The 16,878-nt window shown below is 40.4% G+C and overlaps 1 protein-coding gene across 2 annotated transcripts in view; it reads left to right on the top strand.

The window, feature by feature from the left end:
* The window catches only part of TBL1X (transducin beta like 1 X-linked), a 201,419-nt gene that overhangs the window by 161,391 nt on the left and 23,150 nt on the right, over positions 1 to 16,878 (top strand). For both annotated transcript variants that reach the window (XM_074147899.1, XM_074147980.1), the window contains 3 exons: positions 4,542 to 4,687; positions 7,405 to 7,654; positions 14,059 to 14,191. In XM_074147899.1, coding sequence (XP_074004000.1) covers positions 4,542 to 4,687; positions 7,405 to 7,654; positions 14,059 to 14,191 — 529 coding nt within the window. The remainder of the gene's footprint in view (positions 1 to 4,541; positions 4,688 to 7,404; positions 7,655 to 14,058; positions 14,192 to 16,878) is intronic.

The following is a 16,878-nucleotide window of genomic DNA, read 5'->3' as shown; positions in this document are numbered from 1 at the left end:
GTTAGCTGGAGCTGTGATTGCCAGATGAGCTAGCGCGGGGAATACTTGGCAGCACCCCGGTTGTGTGCCTCAAAGGAAGAATCCTTCACTCCCAGAAGAGGTGAGACATCTCAGGAGAAGACAAGGCATTGCCTAGGCTACGTGGCTGCCCAGTGCCCTTTCCTACACCTGCATTTGAAAGGCATATTAAAAACAATTGAAACTACGTAGCCTGCAGATCAAACAAGCACACAAAGAGCAGCATTATGTTCATTAAATAACACTTTTTAAGATCATTTTAAGATCGATGACAAATCTTGTTTAAGGGGAGGCCATTTTTAACTGAAAAAGGAGCAGCCAAGGGAAGAAAATCTCGATCATCTCCATTTTTGCAGTTACAGCAAAATCTATCAGTGAAATTTTGCAAAACATAGCCCTACATATGCATTTTTTGGCACTGCCTAGGGCAAGAATTCCCAAATGGCTGTGTATGTACCACTGAGAGTATATACAGACACCTCAGTGTAGGAAAAGATACAGCACAGAACCAGGACCTGTTATCACTGTCAATACAAAAAAGTGCAGGAATCTCTCAATGAGGAATTTCACTATTTTCAAGTCAAAAACACTCACATAACAATTTTTTGGAGGGTGGGGTGGTGTCGTTTAAGTAATTTTTTTCTGCATTTATTAGATACTTTGTGCTTTTATGCTCTGTGAAATCTTTCAAGATCAACTGTTTCACAGTGGGTAGGTCACCTGCCATTAAGGTGATTGTACCAAGTTCTGCACTGTTCATTTGGATACTTTTTTTCATGTACGACAATGTATTTATAGATTGCGCATAGTCTGATGGTTTATGTTTTCCCATTTTCTTTGAGGTAGAAAAAACCTGGAAGCCATTCTCTTAAGTCTGCCAAAAGGTGCCATTTAGGGCACTGGTCATGTCACGGCACAAGTGCCTGACTATCCACTTCACTGATATGAAGCTGGTTCAGTGCATGGCCTCCCCTTCTGCCCTTTGTGTTCGTGTCTTTAACCTTAAAAGCTCATAGTCTCATTGCATCCACCTTCGAAGGGTTTACTATGTTAACATTTCATTTATTGGTGCTATTTGAATAGAAGCTATTGTTTTATAGAGTGCTTAGTACAGTCACGAAAATGACAGAATTTATGAGACATATGCATGTGGACACAGATTTGCAGCTTTCATTCATTTTACTGCTACTACAGCATTTTGAGTTTGGGTCTACTGTAATTTCATGTCATCCCTACGGCATCCTTTCTTCAGATCCCCACTTGCGGAGCACCTTCTGTCCCTGCTCTTGCTCCCCAACTGCCTTGGCAGCCTGTACAGAGTCACTGGAGGAGGGGATGAGGCGCTCGTGTCTTGGCTTTGCATTCCCCAGTGTGGTTTCATGAACTGCAGAAGGATGGCCAAGTTAACATTTGTAACACAAGCTAGCATTTAAAAAACTTGCCTTTGTTTAATGGAAATCACCTTTTTGTAAGACTGAACTGTAGAGCTGCAACATTGCTATATAACTCAGTGTACTAACACGCAGAGCCCCAAAGAGAACTGATGACATCTGGTATCTATAAAAGCAAAGCTCAAGTGATTTTTCAGTGTTATCAGAAACCTGACATGGATACAGCTTCATTCAGGATTTTGTTAACTGTGTGTGTTACTCTTAAAACCAGTCTACTTTCATATGAGTCTTAAATAAATGCTACAGTAGTACAAGAAATTGGGAGGTAATTAGCTATCGGTCAGTGGTCTGGTTGAGTTGTTTCTGTTGTGTTTGTTTTTCTTTTAATTACAATTGTATGGGAGAATTTTTCCAAGAGGCGTGAAGAACACTGTGTCCAGCAGCACCCGCTTACGTAGTTTTGCTCCATTGATTTTCAGTATTTGGATCTTACCAGGTAAGATTTTAGGAAAGTTTGTCATAACTGCTGGAGACATGTGAGTGACATTGCTCTTCAGTGACAGCGTAGCCGGGAGTTTTGTGATTCCTCATGTAACAGGTGTTTAGGTGATAGTTTCTTAGCGTCAGTAAAATAACAAGATTCATTGCAATAACACAACTGGGTTTTGTGCTGAGAAGTTCCTTCTCTCATGTGCAGCCACGTGAGATGTGTTGCTCTCTGGGGATGTGGCAACTCAGTACTGGACAAAGAGGTGAGCTGTGTGCCACAGTTATCTGCTGGCAAAGATGGGGCTTGGTATATGCCAGCAGTGAACTAAAAAGTCTGCAAGATACCAAATGCAATACCGAGAGGTACAAAGTCATAGTTAAAATTAAGCCTACTGTAGGCCCACAGTAGTGATTTTCCACTTTTTCACATTTTCTGTTGATGTTTGTTGGTCACCATTTTTATGCCATCCACCCTTTGATTGAATCAGAGACCATGTTACAGGTTTCTGAGCTGCTGACTCACAAACTAGCTGCTGGCTTTTTTAGCAGTCAAGTTCAGTGCTTCTGGACAACAGCTTGATTATCTCATTTTTCTCCATTCTTAAGTAGATTTGCTGATTTATCTTATCCATCATACATTTTAAAGTCCATTCCTTTTCAAGAAGGTTTTGTAATTGTTGTTGTTGTTGATTAATTTAAATATATATAAACATAAGTTGAGTGGGATCTGACTCTCTAATTCTGGTTAGTTGCATGCCATGTATTTATATATACACAGAGATTTCAGTGTTCAGTGATCAAACCCTAGGTCTCTCGGACACAGGCTGTGTATGCTCAGTGCTTGAGTTCTTCCTCATTGTGGTGCCCAGTAATGTGCTTAGATGTCTGACGAACCTAATAACAGGAGAAAAACACTGCCCTGCAGATCTTAACAGCCTATTTTAGATGCAGCAGGAGGTCCAGCAGCTCATAAACTAGGCTAGGACATAAAGAGCAATACAGGATAAGAGGTGGACCCAGGGATTAGATAAATGATACTGCAGTTTTTCAGGTGGGTTTTGCGGAGCTTTATTTTTATGCCTTCTAATCCTACATAATTCTGCTCATAGGTGGACCTCCACTTGCTAAAAAGTATCCAAAGCATCCCAAGCATCCCCCAAAACTGGGGTAGTGCCATGAAAGGAAGGTAGGGTCAGGAGAGGAGATGATAGAGACTGTCACCAGGAAGAGGAGAAAAACAGTGGGAAAATAAAATGTGTAGGGGGAGAGAATCGCAGAGAAATACATACCTTGGTTTCAAGTGTGGGAGGCATTCTGTTTCTCAGCTTGTTTTTGCTATCTATCTATGATCATAATTGAGCTAGCTGCAAAAAGGATCTTGAAAACAATTTGAGTGAGAGAGAGAAAGCATTATTGTGGAGCGAGCCCAAAATCCCATCCTCCAGCCCACACACAATTGGACATTGCAGTGATATGGGGGAAATCCCTTAACGGACAAAACTATAAATGAAACTGCTGTTGACAAGGGGAAGAGGCACAGCTATATTTAACGGAAGTATTTTCATTTGAGAGCTACTTTCTTTTTCTTCTGTTTTTTTTTTTTTTTCTTCTTTCTTGTCTAGTCGGTGGAGACTGCAAGGGCTCTTCCTGTTTGAGACGGTGCATGGGTGGTTTCCCCAAGGCTTTTAATGTTAGATTAATGCTCTGGAGACAGTGTGGTGATAAATGGGTTCCTACAGTTATATCTACATCCTGTTCCCCCTTCCCCCTCCCGCATCTGCCCCTACGTACAGTCACTCTGCAGCGCTCGCCTTCGTACCCAGCAACAGTTTTAAGCAGCTTCAGCCAGCATTTAAGGCACGGCTCTTCCTTTAAAATGCGTCCAGCAAAATTCTTTAATTTTCAGTGCTGTCACCTTCATTACCCTTTATTTCTAGGACAATTACAAAAATGAGATGGGGCAGAGAAAGCCTTTGGTTAAAGGATAGGCCGCTGCACTGGCTTGTTGTCTGCTGTTTGGCAGATCCCAATTAATTACTTTTCCTATTACTGTTCACTTTCAAAACATAGGCTTTCGGGAGCAGCCTTTCTGTTGTTTCACGTTTTAATGGCAATGTTCTGCACGTCATATTGTACTCAGCAATAAATGAGCAGAGGATTTGAAATCTCCTCGCTGGTATAAGGGAATGGCTCCCCTGTGTCAGCTGCATCTACGGCTTGATTTTATACAACTTCTAGGGATTTAAGTATTTGTCTTTGGAAAACACCCACACTAAAATGCAGCAAGGGAAATGAAGATTTGAGGCGCCTTCTTTTTAGCTGGACTTGCCCTTGTGGCAGTTGATATTTTTTTATGTGTTTGGTTTTGGTTTCAGTTAGTACAGTTCTCTGGTTATTTTTCTCTGTGTGCATTTTCCATTTCTGTACGGCTTCCCCTATATGTGCAGGGGCAGGGGACAGACCGTGGCAGGGTGGTCAGGATGGCTCTGGTTAACCTCCCTGGCTCCGTGCAGCCAGCCCCTGTCCTTCTGCTTACGCGGCAGCATCTCTCAGATCTCGGAGCAGTATTATTTTTAGACCGTGAAGGTGTATCTGGCTGGTGCGTTTAGATTTCATGTCATGGCTTCCTTTTCCTGCTCTCAGGTTTCTCCCACTCGGCCTTCACCTTCGGTATCGAGAGCCACATCAGCCAGTCCAACATCAACGGAACACTAGTGCCACCTGCCGCACTCATCTCCATCCTCCAGAAGGGGCTCCAGTATGTGGAGGCTGAGATCAGCATCAACGAAGTAAGTACCCCCAGCCACCATCGCCACCACCGCTGACCGGCACGCTAGGGCTTGCAAAGCGATGCGTCCCAACAGCCCAGACGGAGATGCAAGCAATCAACTTTCTCTTGATCTGGTTTATTTTTTGTTCCTCATACTGTGCCCCACCCCCAGCAGAGAGCTGAAAAGCTGTGAGGTAGAAACGTATTTCACTTTTTAGCTGTGGCATCGAGGCCGCCTTTGCACTGTTTAAATGGATTTTATGGTGTTTCCGCTACGCCAGTCAATGAATCCAGGGTGCACAGATTCTTGCAGCAGACAAGAAAATGCATCTGTGTTTACAGTCGTGCGTTTTCAAGGTCACAAGCAGAATTTGGCAGGAAAAGCCTGCAGTGTAGGTTAAAACTTCACTCCCTGACACCTGCTAGCAGGCAGCACTGCTTGCAAGCCTTGAGAAACCTGATCAAAAATCCATGGAGGTCACTGGAGAGATTCTCTCTGATTTCAGTGACTTTGCCTCAGATCATGTAAGACCAGGCATCCTCTTCGCCTGTACATGGTGAAATGGTTGTGTGTAAATTGTGACCCTGGCTGAGGCACGGGTTGTCTGTGGGGATTGCATGAGCAGCCACAAAAGTGTCTCTGTTCTCCTTGAACTGCCAGGGAAAACAAAGAGGGGATGTGGGAAAAGCCAGCATTTTTGCCCTGCCAGCCTTAAAGGCATGATGCTTCGAGAGGGAATGAAGCATGACAGATAAGCAAGTACTGCATTACAAAATATTTACCATAGATATTCGTAATTGACAGAGCTCTGTAATAAATATTAATGCATAAAAAGTTATTGCTTTTTCCTCTATAGCTGAATGTAGCATGTGAACAGCATGGGTGAGAACAAAGGAATATAAAATAGATAAAAGATTATGTTGTTTGCAATGTGTAGTTTGGATACTCATTTGGTTTTATCACTAACATTGTGTGTGATTTTCTTTTTATGACCCGATACCGTGTTTAAGAGTTATATATATGTTATTTTTTAATTGGGGCAATGACATTTGACATTCATGCCAAGCTGCACTTTGATGCAGTTGTAATAACAAACCACTGTTAGGAATCTCTCCCAATTTGCTGCTACTTAACATTTTGCCCTGTGCCTGAAATTGGATCTACACAGTTAGAAACTTCCAGCCTTGAACAGCACCTATTGGTTCAGGTCATATGACAACTGTGCATCCAGCTTCAGAATTGGCCTCAGTTGAGAGAATAATCCAAAAATATGCATATTGCCACCATTAAGATTTATGTTGCTCTCATCATGGTTTGATTCTGTTCAAATACATACTTATAAGTACATTACAGCAAAGCAAAGGCCATTCTGATGGCTGACCGCCAATAATGACTCCATACATGCTTCTCTATGTGTGCATATTACTTAAGAGCAGCAAGTAATCGGTGAGTCTATAAACTAATGTGTATAAAATTAAAATATTGTTTGTGATCTGTGAAAGGGCAGTCATGGAAATAGTCCAGTGAGCAGTTTTAAAGTTAAAAATGTGAGATGCCAAGATCCATTGGCAAACATTGTTTTCATTGTGTAGCAAGGACTTGAGCCAGAATTCAAATAAATGTCAGTAGAAGCATTTACATAAAAAATGCTGAGGAGAAAGGGCGCTTATATTTTTCTTCTCTAATGACTCTTTCCTCCTTTTTCTTCCCCATGAGGAAACAAATATGTATTATCTTAATATTGTAATTGTAAGCAGTAATTCAATGAATAGTCCAACAGAAGCATACTAGTCAGCCAAACGACTATATTTCTTTATTAATTATTATCTATTGAAAATTATACTGTTTTCCAGCTACTTTATCTATCCATATCCTAGTCTTGTTCCTCAAACACAAATATTTCACTGCTGGGTCTTGATTATTTCAAAGAATTAAAGGGAGTTTGCAAAAGATCAGTAAAATGGCACTTTATGGAGGCTACTAAAACCTTTTTCCTATATTTAAGATAATAGGAAAGTGAAAGTGAAGGAAAGCTAATTAGATAAAGCAGTTGTTGACCTGAGTCTGTATTAAGTCTTAGAAAACAGTCCTTAAAGGACTGGTTAACTTAATTGATTTTTAAACCTGAAGCCAAATTTACAGAAATCAAAATGAAAGCCGTAACTATTAGGAATAAAACTAGTGGAATAAAGGAAAAATAATGGTAAAGCAGTCCTGTATAATCAGCTACAATTGGTGATGCTGGGCTGATGAACGCCGTGTAAGAAACCACTGAATTTGTACATACATCTTGTTTTGGCTGAGGTTCATTATTCATCAGCTGCTTCCATTCCTATGCCCCTGCAAGTGCAGGAAGACAAACAATTCAACCAAAGTCTATTTGCCTTTGTTGTGGCTTTAGCCATGACTCTTTTTTTCCAAATCCAAAACAAAGAGAAACTTTCTGTGATCAGACTTTTTTTTTTCCCACAGCCTATTTTTTTGGCATCTGTAAAGAGTTTGTATGCCTGAATTTTCTATAAAATTCCAATAGATGACTTATTCACCGAACAGAACATGAGTACCACCATCATGGGTCAGAGAGAGAGTCTGTACTGATGTGGTGCTGTTGGTTAAGTCAAAGTGCAGTATCTTCACACAACCTAGTTTTGTTTCTTTATGTCATTACCTCTTTGCCAACCTCAGTGGTGAAGATCCTAAACTTGCAGTTTCACTTCTGCTCATTTTCCCTGCAGGATGGTACAGTATTTGACGGCAGGCCAATAGAATCACTGTCTCTGATAGACGCAGTGATGCCTGATGTTGTACAGACCCGGCAGCAAGCATTCAGAGAGAAACTAGCTCAGCAACAAGCCAGTGCAGCGGCGGCAGCGGCAGCAACGGCAGCAACAGCGGGAGCAACGACGACTGCTGTTTCCCAGCAGAACACACCAAAGAACGGAGAAGCCACTGTGAATGGAGAGGAGAATGGGGCACATGCAATAAGTAAGCCAACCCTTGCAGCTGCTTGCCACTCCGGGGCAATTTGAGTTTCAGTAATATTCTTGTACTTAGTTGGTGTCTGCAAGGAGGTAGAACTCAGGGGAATCATTCCAGGAGGGCGAGGTATTTCTAGAAAGGAGTAAAAATCATGTTTCACATCACAGTGCTGTGTTTTACTGGTGTTGTCTCAGAATCCAAAAGCTTCAGATATCTTCAGAATTGCAAGTTGAAGACATAATCAATAAGTGGAGCTGTATACTCTCTCCTTGGAGCAGGCTACCCAAGCTTCCTTAATATTATCCCCTTTGTAGGTGCTTTTAGATAGTTGATTAAAGTTGGGACAAGCTGTAGCCACAGTTGGTCATTTTGGCCAGGCTATGAGGGAGATTGGTTGAGAGGCTGGGACCTACAAGCCTCGTCTGTGTAAATGGAGCATGGCCAGAGCACAGCCTTGAGTGCCAACTATCCTATGATAATCCACAGCCTTGGCATGGTCCTTGGTACAGGTTGGCCTATACCAGCAATCCATTCTTGCACAGCATGGTCAAGCACAGGATCATCCATAGCTTTATTGGTATGATCCTTGGCCCAGTTTGGACTATACCAGCTATCCATTCTGGAACAGCATTGCCAAGCACAGAATACAGGGTCACAGGTGCCAAGGACCATTCCCAGCAGACATCTTGGATACAGCCAATCTGTCTTGAAGGCACAGAAGAAAGAATTCCTCACCTTTTTATTTAATAGCACGTGCTTAGTCATACACTCCACTGCAGATATCTAAATGAAGGTCCTACCTTCCCGAGATTTCCTTAGTCTGTGGGAACAGTCAGTTCTCAAGAGCTCTGAATTCACCTTTGTTTATTGGTGACGGCGGGAGACTGCACTCATATCTTAGACATCTAAAGTCAGACATATAAAACAAGGAGGGGACATACCTACCTGCTTGTGTAACTAGATCTTGACGACTGCGCTAACGTTGCGGGGCAGATATGATTAATGGTTCTGGTTTTTGTGTGCAAGCCATATTAGGGCACTGGCTAACTTCTAAAATGAGACCTTAATGCCTGATTGCCTTCTGAGGAAATTCTAGAGGAACATGCATGGCAGGTTTTGTAGGAAGCCCCAACAGCTCTTTGTCTGAGACACGTAGCATTTCAGGACTGTAGTCATGTGACTAATGTTATTTGTTCTGCAGTGTAGACACCCTTATCAGTCTCCATCTTCTCTTTGATCTCAATAGATTCCTCTGTGGGTCAGTGAGAAAAATGCTTTCAAACCAGGTTTTTCTTCAGAGAATTCCAGTTAGACAGGATAGTTTCCCCCAATAAAACTGCAATGATTTAAATAGCATTTTTCATATGAGAAAAGCAATTGTAAAAAAGTTCTGAAAAATTTTAAAATATTAAGCTGTTTTTAGACTATGGATTGCTTATGTTTTTCTTCCAACTGACCCTTTGTTTTGAAATTGAACTTACATGAATGGGTGCAAACAGAAATGAAAGCACTTTTTAATGTATCAAATTCTGACATTTTGTTTGTTGATGCTTTCCTTCAGCTGATTTGTGAAAATTTTAGGGGAAAGTCTTCCTGTCTCAGGACCAAAAAAACCAAATTCTTAAGGTAGAAAATTGAGTATTGGTTCATCACTAATACAGAACCGCTCAGACTTAGTTCCTTCTGATCTGAAGAAACACACATATTATTGTATTAATAAAAGGAAAGCCTTGCAGATCAGTTCACATGTATGAGCCTTGATTTCTCAGATCTGCCATCTTATTATTAAAAATAGTAATTCTCACAGCTTTTTTTTAATAGAAGGATTTTCACGAACAGTTGCAGACCTTTCTTGAAGTCTTGAGAAAGAAAAGTCCTGTATGACTTAATATCATCCAGTAGCTCTGTCTGGAGCAATCTGCAAGAACGTGACACTGTGTTGTCCAGTAAAATTTCACAGAGGCAGGAGACGTGTCAACCAATGAGATGCTCTACCAGACAGCAAATTTCAAAGCATTAGTGGGGCTAATCGGCCTACCAGGCAGACCAGTTAACTGGGCAGCGGCAATGGGAAAACAGAAAGTCCTCGAGGAGTAGCTGGCCAGCTGGCATGTCTTGTTGGCAGCTGCTGTTGTGCCAGTTGGTCATCCTGGGTGAAGAGGGGAGGTCTGCAGTTTAAGGAGAAAGAGGCTTTGGAGAGAAGCTGCTGAGAAATCGAGGAACAGCCAACGGTGATTCGACAAGTGATTAACTACATTAATGAAATAACATAAGGGTCATACCCTTTCTTTTCTTTGCTTATTATGCAGGGCAAACTCTATATCCAGCCTTACCGTTTCCTTTATCACTGTGTTCAGAGAGTCTGTTTAATCTCAGATAGACTAAGATGAAAGATCTGGCAAAAACTTAGACTATAACAAAAGGTTTAGGGTAGGATGGGACAGAAGTTTAGGACAGGACATCAAACGGCTTAGATAAGTACAGAAGGTTTAAATTGGATAGGACATAGGATGGGCAAGGATCCGAGACTTTCTGGGTAGAGAAGACTGCTGATAAAAAAAGGTGTGAGAAACTTCCCAAACCTTTATTTTCACTTTTGTTGGATTGCACGGAACTGGCATATATAGGGACGGGTTTGACTTGTGGGCTAGTCCTTAGTCATAACCTGGAAGTCATGCATACATCAGCCTGTCATAAAAAGGTGGGATGGGGGGAGTGGGTAAAAGAGGTATCTTTGGGAAGGTATCTAGTTTGCATTTATTCTGATGTGGAGTTCTCCATGACACTGTAAGTCTTCCCATAAAGTGTTAATATATTTAATATAATATGTTATATTTTTGTATAAATTATTATTAATATAATATGATTGGGTGATTTAGGAAAGGGAGAGACAGAAAAACATCTAACAATAACAGCAGTTTGAGGGCAGATTCAAATACTAAATAAATAAAATTTCTGCCTTCTATTGCTGCTTCCTGAGTAATGTTTTCAGCTTTAAAAATTAGTAAAAAAAATAAAAATTGGCGTGTCGAAATGGAGCCAAAGTTTGGATTGTTTTCCAACTCAAATATTTTTAGTGTCGTTTGTTTCATTATATTTGCAAGGATTGGCTTGGGTTTAAGAAAAATAAAGCTCTGGAAAAAAGGCTGAGCCCAGTTCCTTTATTATAACTACAGCTGTAAAGAACAACTTCAATGAAAGGCCTGTCAAAGATTTAAGTAAAAAAACACATTTCCTGAGAAAAGACCGGGTTAGGTAAGATATTAAAAATATATCTTTTTTTAATTTGGAGGAAATAGAGACTTAATATTACTCACTGGTATGTTAGAATTATATATTTTGAAAAAAACTTAATCATCATAATTTGGGGGAATATGACTTTTAATTTCTGATTATTTTGATTTTTTAATACATTTGAGGAAAAAAAATTGGAAGAACATAGCATAGACTTAACTAAAGATCCTCTAGGCTTTAGAAAATGGTTTGTGTTAAACATTTGAACAGAGTCCTCTACTATGTGACCTGAAGGCTTAAGTTCTTCACCCATGAGGGTCTGTTGCACTTGGTAGAACTGTCCTCTTTCAGAGATACCCTCAGAGGTGTTCTTTGTGCAAATGGGCTCTTAACTGAGAGCTTTCTGCTCTGAAGATACTTTGAAAAAAAAGAAGCCTATTCTTGATGGTTACTGCATTTTACTTATCTACTTATCCTCATTCCCCATGCACACATTGTAGCTGCATCCATAAGAAAGCCAAACTTTCAAAGGAGTCCAGGGCTCACAAGAGGTTGTACTGAGTGAGAAACTCAGCACTTTCATGAGGTGTCGTCCTGTGCTCAGGGGTTTCTGCAGTTTTTTGTTGTTATCGTAATCGTATCTGGTTTATATTGCTAGCGTCTATCTGAATCTGAGAAGAGCCTGAAGCAGTTTCACAGAAGCGTGAACTGTCCTGTTTGTTCAATGAGGCATTTCAAGTTTTGTGCTTAACAGTAACACTCTAAATACGAATGTTCCTGACTACTGATGAAAACAGGAAGAAACACATAGACTATGAACACTTGCAAACAATTTCTGAAAGAATCTTCATCTTTCCCTCCCTTTTCTCCTGAACCATCAAAGCTGTAGTGTCAAAATCATTACTGGAAGACAATAGAAAATCATGCTGCAGGTATTTCATTGCTCCCAGAGGCCAGTCAGTCTTCCATGTACTAATGCAGGTATCAGCCGGCCGAAGTTTCTTTTTCACAGCATGACTACTTCGGGTTTTTTTCACAGCAGTTAATAACATTAGAAGTGTGTATCTAGGTTCCTCCATCTGGCCGTGTACAAACACAAAATATTTTTAAGTATCAGATGGCCTTACTCTGATAGCACCTCGTGACTCTGGGACCTTGGAGCAGTGCTGCTCCCAAGCTGTCATTTGGTTTTATTTGAGTGTGAAAAGCAGCTCTGCCATCAGAGCCAGGCAGGTAACAGGATTGTATGTGGTAAGAGCAGTGTCTCATTTAAATTTTTCAAATTAAAACACTTGAAAGATCTTACTTCTTGATTTGCCCCCAGCTTCCAACTCACACTGCGTACAGGACACAGATCACTTACCATGCTGGTTTTTTCCTCATAAAAATGTGCGTTAAACCTGGTGATTCTGTGCTATGCTGAGAAACGGAGGATTGCGAGTTCCTGACTCGTATCTTCTGGTGGGTTTTAATAGTGCTTTGCTCTTCGTTGTCCTGATTGTTCAGAATATCATAACAAAGTTGCCATCTGCTAGTGTGAGGCTAAATCTTGAGTACTAGTATATCTTGACAGTATTAATTTTAGTAGTTATGCACCTAGGGAATTATCAAGGAAAATACTTAACACGGGGACTCAGCTCAGGTGTAGGTTTTACAAAGAGGCATTTGTAATATGTTTAGTTTTATGCAACAAGTCCATAGGTAATACGTGTAATTAAAAATACAGATATTTTGAATTAGAAATGTGAGCTGTGAAACTACTGTTAGTTGTTTTCTAATTTTGATACTCAGTGCTATGCAACTCCTTGAGTTACATGTGAATTCCGTTCCATTCTGTCTATGGCATGGATATGGCACAGACATAGTTAATAGGGTACGTAACCAAATATGGAATGAGAAGTGCTACTTACGTGACTCAGCATAATTAGGCAGAGCAAAATGGGGTATTTGAAAGCCTGGTTAAGGGTGGAAATCTGGAGATCTTCCTTCCAATGGCGGTTGTGTAACGTCATAGTCTGTTTTGCCAGTCGATGGGCAATAGCTCAGCAGAGCTTGAGTATAAGGACAGATGGCTGATTTTAAATGCCATAAACATGTGGCAATAAAGAAGCATAATTATTCCACTTGCAAACCTATGGATCTCCATATGTGATCAAAGAATGACTAACTAAAAGACTTAACCCAGAATGAGAACTTGGATTTTGATCAATCAGAGCAGATCAGCTGGCCAAGGCATTGATTAGACGACACGAGGCTGCTTTTCCCCCAGCCTGCCAGCTCTCTGCTCTTGGATGGGCTTTCTGCGAAATGGGCCACACTTCTGTGTGCAGCATCTGCTGTCTGGTGTTTCAGCGCGGTACCTGTCCTTGACTGGTGCCATGCTTGCAGAGGATAATGATCTTGTGCTGCTGCCAGGAAGTGTAGTCTGAGCTGAATGAGGAAGATTTATACTGAAGCAATGAAAATCTGGCGTGAAAACATTGTTCGTGATGCAAATTGGAATGAATTACTGCCACTAAAAGAAATTCATCATTTTAAATTCACTTTTTTTCCTTAAGGAAAGAAAAGAGCTGTATAAAAACAAGGTTACTTAGACTGCAGTCTAAAAAAGCCCCAGAATTACAGCATGTAGGTTAAGTATATCTATGCCTCAGTTGGTACCTTTGGATATCCTTGTGTAGGTGATCTCTCATTGTTTCACTGCCATGCTCAGGGAATGAGGCCCTTACTCAGTGTATTCTTCATCTGTGAGTAGCACACATGTTACTTACAGGACACTGTGTAAGAAAAGCTATGTGCTGTATCTGACTTTTTTAAAAGAACAGCATAAAGCTTTTCTCAAATGTGGCAACCTGTTATTTTAATAAATTTGTAAGTCATTTTCTAATGAAGCCAGCTTCAAAAAAACCTATACTGAAATAAATGCTAACTATTTTTTGAATAAAAGTGATGTGCATTTATACAAAATATTTTGGAAAGCTCTACATTTTAAGGAAATATCATAACTTCGAACCCTCATAGGGAAGAAAACAGAGTAATATGGTCAGTGACACAACACAGAGTATTATTTATAGTGTACACGTTGCTGTAAGCTTTAGGCCACGGGTATCCAACTCTTTTTAAAGCAGACCTAACAGCATCTTGCAAACTACTTATTCTGATATATCTCCTTACAGATAATCATTCAAAGCCAATGGAAATTGACGGGGATGTTGAAATTCCTCCTAACAAAGCAACAGTCCTTCGGGGCCATGAATCAGAGGTGTTCATCTGTGCCTGGAACCCTGTCAGTGACCTGCTAGCATCTGGGTAAGACCGTGACTGAAAACAGCTGCTGCAATTAGAGTATATTTAGAGATGCAAGAACTTGAGAGCGTATACCAGAGATGAGTGAGTGTTCTCTCGACTGTTTTTTCAGCCTGCAACTGTTTTCTTCAGCAGAACTGTACCTATGTAGGAGTTAAGTAATTATAAGGTGACGCAGAATATGAAGCATTTGCACATTTAAGATGTGCACTCTGTGGCCCTGAATACACTTTTGTTTTTTTAAAGGTTTTTAAAATAACTATGGATAATTCTCAGATATTTGAAGTTCTTGTAATCTACTCCTACTGCTCTTAGTTAATGGTTCACATTGGCACCTCAGAAAGTCTTTACCATCCAAGTTTACTTTTTAAAAGTATGGTAACTCTAAACCAGAGTTCTCTTTGGCTATGTCTGCGTCAGCGTGGTGCACAAAAAGGAGTAGATTGTAGAGCAAAAACTATTATGCAAGGACTGTTATGTCACCACTGTTTGTATGGGATAGGGGGGCTTAAGGCTGGACTTAGTTTTGTCCGATGAGCTGAACATTAAGTAATGGTTTGAAGGCCTGTTTTAGCTTAGTGTCATTGGAAAGGAGTCTAGTTTGTGTTCTGCAGGACTGCTCAGAAATGACAACCAAAGCATGGTAAGTGAGACTTTGACTTACGAAAAGGGCTTTTGATCCAAACAAAAATGCTAATGTAAAAATACCCCGAGAGCTATATACAGACACAGTTGGAATCTATGTTTGTTCATGCTTAAAGTTAAACTTTTAAATGAAGGCTAAATTTAAGAAGTCTAGCTGGGAACATGGAGGAAAGCTGATATTAGCTGGAGGAGAGAAATGGGTCTTTATCACTTAAAGTTTCTTAGCAATATCGGAACTGTTGTGGTTTAACCCCAGTCGGCAGCTAGGACCATGCAGCTGCTTGCTCACTTTCCCCAGTTGAAATGGGGAGGAGAATCAGAAGAGTAAAAGTGAGAAAAAACTCGTGGGTTGAGCTAAAGACATTAGAGCTAAAGACACACTCACAAGCAAAGCAAAACAAGGAATTCATTCACTGCTTCCCATGGGCAGGCAGGTGTTCGGCCATCTCCAGGAAAGCAGGGCTCCATCACACATAACAGTTTCTTCGGAAGACAAACACCAACACTCTGAATGTCCCCCCTTTCCTTCTTCTTCCCCCAGCTTTATATACTGAGCATAACGTCATATGGTGTGGGATGTCCTTTTGGTCAGTTGGGGTCAGCTGTCCCAGCTGTGTCCCCTCTCAACTTCTTGTGCACCCCAGCCTACTCACTGGCAGGGTGGTGTGAGGAGCAGAAAAGGCCTTGATTGCTTAGGTTCCTTGCAACCTAGACAATTCTATGATTCTATGAAAACATTACTGTGCTACCAACACTCTCTGTCATCCCAAATCCAAAACGTAACACCACACCAGCTGCAAGTAAGGAAGTCAACTCTGTCCTAGATGAAACCATGACAGGAACACATTTCTTACAAGGAAGAGGAGAGCCCTTATTTTCTTGACAACTTTTTGCAAGGTCATCAGAATAGAAAGGAAGGAATTAGAGTGCAAATGGGAAAGAATAAATATCAGGTTGGATAAACAGCACCAAGATCTCCAAGAGTGTGAATACAACAGCTTCCAAAGAACGATTTCAGACAACAAACTGGATTTTTAAAAAACCGATTCCTTCTGAATATGCCTTGTTTCTGGAATGTCCAGGCCCAATAGTACTTTTAGCATCTTAGTGTCTTCGTTTATTAATTTCAAATTGATATAGCATTAGAATTTGCAAAAACTGAATGTAGGGGTTTTGGATGAAAAACTTTGGTATTCAGCTCTTTTTTTCCATAGGCTCAGTGTCTTCAGGTTTGTGATAGGGTCGCTGGGTGATGCCATGATATAGACAAGAGCAGTAATAGCAGCCGCACTCCTATGCCATGCATTTGCTGTATTTTCTGCTAACCATATTCTTCTACCCACTCAGTTTTGTGGTGTTGCAGGCAATAGAGCTTGGTGGTATTACTTATCCCTAGCAAAGCTCCATCCAAATGATTATTATTAAGAAAGGAAGACCTGATCATTATGATCAATCTCCAATTTAAATAGGCAAGCATAAAACAGTTATTTCACGAAGATTTTCCTCTTCCCAGCATACAGCTAAGCCATAAAAAGAGATTTAGTTAATGTATAAACAAATCAATATTAGTATTGACAAGTGTGGAAGGCCTGTAGCACATGATGTTCTTTAATTGTCCTGGCCCAAATCTGAGAGGATATTTTCAAGGAAAAAAAAATAATCAAGGGAACGCAAAGAATCTGTGATGTTCATGAAATGTTACTGCCTACATAATGATTTGTAAATCAACATCAAATGGTCCTGAACGAACATGCTCCTGTACTTCTCTAACTTCTCAATATATGTCTAAATGCTTTGACTATCCATTGATAACCATGACCAAATAGCGAAGAAAACCTCAAAAACTAAGGAGGGTTTAGTTAACCTCATTAAATTGTTTTTGTAGCTGTTTCTTTAAATTAAAGATGAAAATCTAGAAAAGGTTTCATAAAATCTGGCAGAGCGTTCCCATTGTGGGGGCAAACTTGAGTACAGTTTCATGGGCTGTCTTGAGATCACAGCTCAGCTTATTTAGGATCATTCAAATGAAGGGACTGTATTTGTTG

Source organism: Numenius arquata, chromosome 1, assembly GCF_964106895.1.
Source record: "Numenius arquata chromosome 1, bNumArq3.hap1.1, whole genome shotgun sequence".
Taxonomy (NCBI): Eukaryota; Metazoa; Chordata; class Aves; order Charadriiformes; family Scolopacidae; genus Numenius; species Numenius arquata.
The sequence above is the reverse complement of the archived record's forward strand: the minus strand, read 5'-3'. Positions and strand labels throughout refer to the sequence as shown.